At 35.1% G+C, this 8,510-nt stretch overlaps 1 protein-coding gene across 1 annotated transcript in view; it reads left to right on the top strand.

Annotated features, from left to right (window-relative positions):
* LOC135217592 (uncharacterized) overlaps positions 1–8,058 on the top strand; it is a 54,179-nt gene extending 46,121 nt beyond the window's left edge. The window contains exons 9-14 of the mRNA XM_064253556.1: positions 841–932; positions 2,617–2,748; positions 4,599–4,712; positions 5,161–5,361; positions 6,045–6,164; positions 7,001–8,058. Of these exons, the coding sequence (XP_064109626.1) occupies positions 841–932; positions 2,617–2,748; positions 4,599–4,712; positions 5,161–5,361; positions 6,045–6,164; positions 7,001–7,240 (899 nt within the window). The 3' untranslated portion in view covers positions 7,241–8,058. The remainder of the gene's footprint in view (positions 1–840; positions 933–2,616; positions 2,749–4,598; positions 4,713–5,160; positions 5,362–6,044; positions 6,165–7,000) is intronic.
* Positions 8,059–8,510: the final 452 nt, after the last annotated feature.

Below are 8,510 nucleotides of genomic sequence, written 5' to 3' on the forward strand. Positions count from 1 at the left end.
AGGCGCTAAACATTAGCAATCTTCGCTTTAAAATAGCGAGGGTGATGAGACAGGGTGAGGAGACAGTAAAACAAGAGATGGAAAAATTAGTTTGGTTCAGTCTAGACATTATAATTATATACTAATGGTGATGCGTGCGTGTGTGTGTGTGTGTGTGTGTGGTGGTATATATATTATAATATATATATATATATATATATATATATATATATTTATTTATTTATTTATTATATATATATATATATATATATATCTATATATATATATATATATATATATATATATATATATATAATATACAATAACGGCCGTTTTCTTCTAATTCATTTAGGCTACGCACCAGAGTAAAAAATTAAAAAAAAATATTATTCAGAATCATGAAGCTTTATAAGATATTTCATAGGATATTAATAAGTGAAGATGACCTCTTTCTTTCTGTAATGTGGATGGCAGATTGCAATACAAGTTTATTTCGCTCCATTTATGAGATTCCAAAATTATATCCTCAGTAAATATAAAGTTTAAAAAACGCACGTCGTTTTCAACGCAAATAGTCGAGCCATTAAAGTATCCGTTACATTTCATAGCTTTCATTCATACTATGTCCAATCTCCGATTTAGCCAGTAACTTGCCGGCACGGGCTCTTGCTCCTAGAGCAGCCCGTAAGCTTCGTCCCTATACTTGCCAAAATTCACGGGAAGGGGGCCAGTCCCCTTCCCGCGTCCTAACCAGGCGTCAGTCAAGGCTCAGACTGAAAATATGGAAAACAAAAAAAGTGGGCTTCAACTTCGACAATAGTTACAGTGCTCTATATTAATCAGAGTTCCCTATATTCGCAGAAATCATGTGGCGCTCCGTTGTTCTACTTTTATCCACGGCTGCCGTCATCGGAACCCAGGAGGCGTTCTTTGAGAAATACAGCTTCGGCAAAGTGAGTATTTTACCCCTCGTTAAAAATAGTTCCCAGTAATCAAGGCGCTTCTACAATCTTATCGCGTCCTCATCTCGTTATCATGGCTTCATCTCATTACTGTCGGCTCAATTTCCATGATGAGGACTGCGTTGCATTCTCCTTTTAAAAAGGAATTAGTTCATTGAATATATGAAAATATTTAACCAGTTCTACATTATGAGAAATGGCCGACGAAAATTACATTAAATCATTCAAATATAGGATATAAAGACATACAAACATACACATACACATACGTGTATTTGTATATATATATATATATATATATATATATACACATATATATATAATATATATATATATATATATACTATATATATATAAACAGCAGACTGACAACATATTACTTACGATATTATTAATTAAAATGAAACATTTTTTCCACAGCGGTCACAAACTACAGAGATGCGCTCAGTATGAATAGTATATTAAAAACTCGTATCATAAATCTATGTATATTATATATGAAAGGATAAACTGGAAGTGAAAATTTTCATATCTTTACATATTATCTTTTAACGTACTTAACCTTTCAATTCTTGTGATGTCTTAAAATATTTATTTCTTAAATACTGGCACAGGCACATTCTTAGTCCGGTTTCGGCGCCCACTACAAATGCCTCAGAATAAAAAGCAATATTTCTCAGTTCCCATTCCAAACATTAAGAGATATGGACGCAAAATCTGGACAAAAGTAGTCGTCGCCAACCTTTGATTGAAGGCTCAATAGTAAACAGGCGTCTCCCAGTTTTCCGCAAAACTAAAATTTTGTCAGAAAATCATTAAATGGAAATTTTAATCTGGAAGGCGATAATATGGAAAACTGACGTTCATCTCATCTACTTCCATCTGAAAAGCTACATGTGTGAACTCAGACTCAAATTACTAAGTCTGAAGACTATTTTCCAATATATATATCTATATATATATATATATATATATATATATATTATATATATATATATATATATACCATACATACAATATATATAGTGTATATAACCAAGTTTTACACAATAGCATTATAAAGATACAATTCAGACTGAACACAACTCGGTACATCTATGTATTAAATATGGGATTATTTTGAACGTAATAGGAAATCATTTCATTTTACCATGCAATATAGCTTTTCATGATGAATTCAACTGTGTCATTAGGCTAAATTTTTAATTCGTTTAAAAAATTTTTATAACCATTTACAGGTGTATTTCGGTTGGCTGTCTGTTGATATACATACACTATATAGTTAATATATATATATATATATATATATATATATATATATATATAAATATATAAATATATATATACTATATATTATATATATATATATATACAAATATATATATATCATATATATATATATATATATATATTATTATATATATATACACGTATATATATATATATATATATATATATATATATATATATATATATATATATATATCTATATATATACGTCTATATTATATATACATATATATTATATGTACATATATATATACATACATATATTATATATATATATATATATATATACATATATACATATATACACATACAGTTTCCCACATTACTCTCTGTTGTCTTGGAGGTAATAAATTGTCCTTTAAACGCGACGCTTCCTCCTACGCAGGTCATGGCCAGCTGTCTAGGGGACGAGATTTACTATGGCTACTTGGCCGAGGTGGTGGCCGTGCAACAGGAGTGTCAGCAGTATCCAGTTTCTAGCCTGCACAGAATAGACTATCAAACCTACTCGCATTTCGTAAGTCTGTAACTTTTCCCCCGTCCGTCTGTCATTCAATCACGGCCTAACGGCTGGTCCGATGGGCATGAAACTTGGCAGGGTTATAGTGGGGTCCCATAAGATGATTTATAATGAGGTTTCATCCTTCCTCCTCCCTCATAGGCGTTATGTCACCGTCCCTTTCAAGGGACAGGTAGAAAACCGCCCGTAGGGGGAGTAACCAACTAGTTTATATAATATTCCATATCTGTAAAGCTCGAGAAAGTAAATTTCATCGGGATTATTTCAAAATAAAACAGCGACGGTAGTTTTAAGCGAAAAATCAGGCAATAGTCTAATCGCTCTCTTTATCCCATTAACCCTTGGGCTGGGATTCACAAATGCTTTACACTGCCTCTCTTGAGTGTTTCAACTTTCTTAGACATTGCCAACTACTGAAATGAGAAACTCCTTCTATTCAAATAGTTAAAGAATGATAAGAATTAAAATACGGTTTATTTTTCAGGCTTTTATATATATATATATATATATATATATATATATATATATATGTATATATATATATATATATGTATATATATATATATATATATATATATATATATATATATATATATATATATATATATATATATATATATACGTAACGTGAAATCCCTTCACCCAACAGGTAATAGTTGCATAGTAGAAAAACAGTACGGAAGTCATTGCCATATCCATGGCAAATTGAAGAATCGTGGATGAACACCTTTGCCAACACAACTTCTATTGCACTGGCCATTTTATACACCTGTAAAGACAGTTCATCAGCTGAGCTTCACCAACTCCATTTACACTTTATTTTAATGGCACTCTTTCCATTTCAAGACTTCCTTCACACCAACCATACAGGTATTTGTGTGTCTCCCTCTCCCTCCTCCTACCACTTTCAAATTCTACATTATTTGACCAATCATGGTCCTACCTTCTTTATGCAAGACCAACTTATCTCAAAACAACTCTCTGACCCAAACTTTCACCTAAACAAGTCGTCTTTGCACTGCTTTGTACCTCAAGATTTCAAACTTCTCAGTTCTCAGTTAATCTCAGCTGCTTCACCCTTTTTCTTACACTTGCATTCAGCTTCTACAGATAATTTTCTTATGGGAAAGATAAATTAACAACCCCTTCTTACATTTCCACACTGCCATCAATATACGACATAAATCTCTTCCCAAATGTTGCACACTCCCTGCTGCTGCTGCTGCTGCCTTTCTTGCTCCTCTCGTCCCACCGTCATCCCTTGAATTGACTCCAAACTTCTCATACAAATCAACCACTCCCATTCTCCAACTAAAGTGTTAACATTCATTACACCATCTTTCAGCTTTTTATTTTCCTTTATGACCTTACTTTTGCTCACATCTACTCTCTCGCCGACACTGCCAAACCTTAAAAATAGTTTCTGCAGTTTCCCTTCACTGTCCCTAATCAGTACTACCTCATCTGTGAATATCAACTATTCCACACCCAATTTACGACTCATTTTCTTATCCCTTAAGACCTTTCTTTGAATTCTCACATCACCCCACGCGTAAAGGCATTGAAAGTCATGGGGACATAACAGTACCTCGTCACATGGCAGCCTTTATAGCAAACAAATCACCCACAAGCATACTATATACATACACTAACACAATTTCCTTCCATCAATTTGCTCTCGACAACTTATTTTCTATGTCATATGCTCTCGACACCTTCCAAATAGCCTATCTACCGATTTCATTTTAAGCTTTTCTTTGCCCACATATGTTAAAAACAACTTTTACTTCAATTTTACAACTTCCCACATAACAATTTCACATCTAAACACTGTTTGTTCGTTTCAGGGGTTTCCCACTAATATTGGGGGACAGCCTCTGTATGTCCCGCTCCCAAATCATATTCATGTCGGACCTTCGGGACAGGTCGCGCACCCTCACTCTCACATTCACGTAGTACAGGTGGGTTTCATGTGGGCCATGTCCCTCAAGTATCCTTTGGTATGCTGCTACGTATAAAAGGTGTTATTGGAAATTAATATGCGCATTCAATAATTGTATTGCAACTCAAATTTTATTCGTTTTAGTCCTTTGTGAAACCTAAATGAATCGAAACACAGTAAATTCATAAAGATTGCTACAATCTTTACCAATTCCAAATTACTCATATGCATTCAGTATACGAGCATTTTCACTACAGCTGGTCTAATAAATACACCTTTTTACGATATCAGAAGTATCGTATAAAAAATAATACATATATGTATGAAGTTGGCAGTACACATGCATTATCATCAAAATAGTTTAACCAGACCACCGAGATAACTATCAGCTCTCACAGGGGCTGGCCAGTAGCTACACATACAAACACACACCCACATATCTGTCACTAACATCCAGTCATTTCCAGACACGCTCAGCCGAAAAAGCAGCACTTGTAACAGAAGAGGTCCCGCAGCAACAGCAGCCAAAGCCGCTGCTACAACATCAACAACAGGAGGAACAGCAGCAACCTGAGCCCACATTCAGCAGATATTACCTCCTAGATTCGATCCAAAAGATCACAGCAGCTCTGAGCAACTATACATGTACGCTCTACAGACTTGGCGTTGTGAGTATTAGAAACGTTTTTCTGTCCACCTCCCTAGCCATCCCCCTCCCCCTCTTCTTCCCCGCAACGAGTGTCTTTCAAATTCTAATGAATGCATTCCACGGTGTTCAAGAACATCTTTAATAGTGGGTAAATCGTCGTCATGCTCCGAAAAGAAAATACAACCGCTGCCAAACCACACATGGAAATCAACAAATGTTTCGAAACTGTTTAACTGTTTACGTAACCTCCAAGAATAATCTCGCCTGCCTAGATTAAAATGGTTTCCAGTCTTGAAATGAAAATTTCTGGACATGAAAAAGGAGTGGCAGCTTTTTCTTGCCGTTCTATAATAATTTACTGTGGTAATGACGATACTTTTTACAGACTGATCACTCTATAGCCTATAGTGCCGTAGCTATTGACAGCTCTTTCCCAACCTCTTTTTTTTTTTTTTTTTTTTTTTTTTTTTTTTACTCCAGACGACATTGCAAATTTATCAGTTCATCTTTTACAAATCAAACGCAACTTCCACTTCCACTTTATATCACTGAAACAATGTCTAACCAGACATTTACCATACTTTTTTAAAGAATATCGAACGGTATATTTATGCCTTCTGGAAATGAAAATCTCAAAACCTTATCATTTAACAAGACCTTCAAATTCTAAACACGTAACTCTAAAAAATTCAAATCTTGCAGATTGACGAATACCTCAACTTGAACATTAGAACAGCTATTGAGAGGTACAGGAGCATGCCCATAAGTGAAGGCTTAAAGAGGGACCTCACTGATGGCATCTCCTACTGTAATGATTTAACGGTGAGTTTTTGTTTGATTTCGGCTTTTACTCTATTTCTCTGATTAGTTTTGAGCTCATTCGGTTCTTTAGGGGTCGAGAAACACATCAACGAATTCTTATTAGTTTTTGAGCTCCAGTGGGTATTACGGAACAACGGAAAAGGTCGGTTTATCATTTACCTCCACACAAGTTCATTTTCTTGTTAGTTCTGAGCTTCACTGGGTATTTACCAAACCATAAACCTGGTTGGGTTTTATTAAAATTCAGAATTTTAGATATAACTGGCGTTACAGAGCCAGTCATTTCTGATTCTAGGAAAGCTTTTCTTTGACGTTTCCGATTCCAGGCAGCCTTTTCTTTGATAGAACATTCAAACGTTATGTTTCCATATCTGCAACTAACTATGGCACAACTTTAAAACTAACACACACACACACACACACACGTACATACATTATATATATATACTATATATATATATATATATATATATATATATATATATATATATATATATATATAATATATATATTACTTTTAAAGTTGTGCCACAGTCAGTTGCAGATATGGAAACATAACATTTGGAAGTTCTATCAAACAAAAGGTTACCTGGAATCAGAAACGTCAAAGAAAAGAAATTATATATATTATATATATATATATATATAATTAGATATATATATATATATATATATAATATATATATGTGTGTGTGTGTGTGTGTGTGTGCTGTGTGTGGTGTGTGTGCGTGTGCGTCTGAAAAAATAACACGGATGGTTATGCTTTTTAATGGAAAAGTATAATCGAAATATATTCTGGTCTTAAATAACAGCAACAAGACTTTTATTATTTCCAGTACTGCATCCCCATCGAGAAGCTCAGGTCACCTCTACCCCTCAACCTCCAACGCCTGCTGACGGCAATGAAGTGCGAGCGGGAGACGAGGACGAGCGCCTGCTTCAAGGACGACATCAGGAAAAACCTCGACAAGTTCGACCAGTCGATATTCGGCAACGAGAGCGAAGACAGCAAATTAAACAAGCTGTCTGCCATCGTCATGGGAGTCGACTCCATCAACGGACTGGAAATATTGTAGCTAGAGGATGTGATTTCTCCCGGGAAAACGCACCTCCTTGCTTATCAATTTCCAAAAGAAGGGACGCTAATATCTGCTCATAACTCAATGATTAAAAAAAAAAGAAAAAAAAAACAAGAAAAAAAAATCGTGGAATTGGTTGACGGTACATGGGATTTTTTTTTCGCTGTTAAATCATTATTAATTTCTGACTGATGAGATCCTACTAAAGCATTTCTTCCTTTCTCGTCGATCCACTCGTAAAAAAGGGTTGACGGTTTGAATGCATTTCCTTTTATTTTCTCTGAAAATTACTCTCGGTGGCTGCTTAAGTATCCTTAGTGTAACCAGACCAATGAGCTGATTAACAGCTCTCTCAGGGCTGGCCCGAAGGATTAGATATTTTTACGTGACTAAGAACCAATTGGTTACTTAGAAACGGGACCTACAGCTTACTGTGGGATCCGAACCACATTAAATGGAGAAATGAATTTCTATCGCCAGAAATAAATTCCTCTGATTCCGCGTTGGCAGAGCGGGGTATTGAAACTGGCCCCTGAGATCGGTAGTCGAGCATGTAACCGACTTGTCCAACGAGGAACGTGGCTGGTATTCAACTGTTAATTAAGGGGCTCATTTGGGAAAAATTGATAAAACTGCAAAAAAGTGTCTATTTTACAAGACTGAAACTATGAAGCAGCACAACTCTTGCACAGAAGCTAACTTTCAAGTTTCCCTTTCTTCAAAGACTTCCGATTTCAGCCTTGAGAGATAACTGGATTATCTCCGTCAAATACTCAACTCTAACTGTACATAAAAAAATAAATTCCATTACTTGCTTTGTGTGTATAACAAAAGAAAGAATTCCAGAATTCCGCGATACAAAATTTATCAGCAGCATTACTGCTGACCACCTCCCGTCATGATAGATTTTATATTTTGTTCTTCTACATAATAGTATATGAATTTCGACCGCCTTAAAGAATTGCATAACATTGTTGGCAACATCCCTTTCCGAACACTGACTATCTTCTCCGCGTAATAAAGGATCATTATATCCACTACTCTCTTCATGAACACGATAAGAAGAGAAAGTGCTCTATACTCCATTTCAAAATATTCCTAAGCAACGTCTAACGCAACAGCGCGAGGAGCGAAATAATTAACTAAATTCAAGGTACTTTTCGAGATTCAAAATATGAGGCAATTTTTTCCTCTAATGAGCAGCAAGGTCGCCCATGGAGGTAAAGTTACTTTAAGCATGCTTAGTATCCGAAGATCAATTAATCTC

The sequence above is a fragment of the Macrobrachium nipponense genome, chromosome 7, assembly GCF_015104395.2.
Source record: "Macrobrachium nipponense isolate FS-2020 chromosome 7, ASM1510439v2, whole genome shotgun sequence".
NCBI classification, from domain to species: Eukaryota; Metazoa; Arthropoda; class Malacostraca; order Decapoda; family Palaemonidae; genus Macrobrachium; species Macrobrachium nipponense.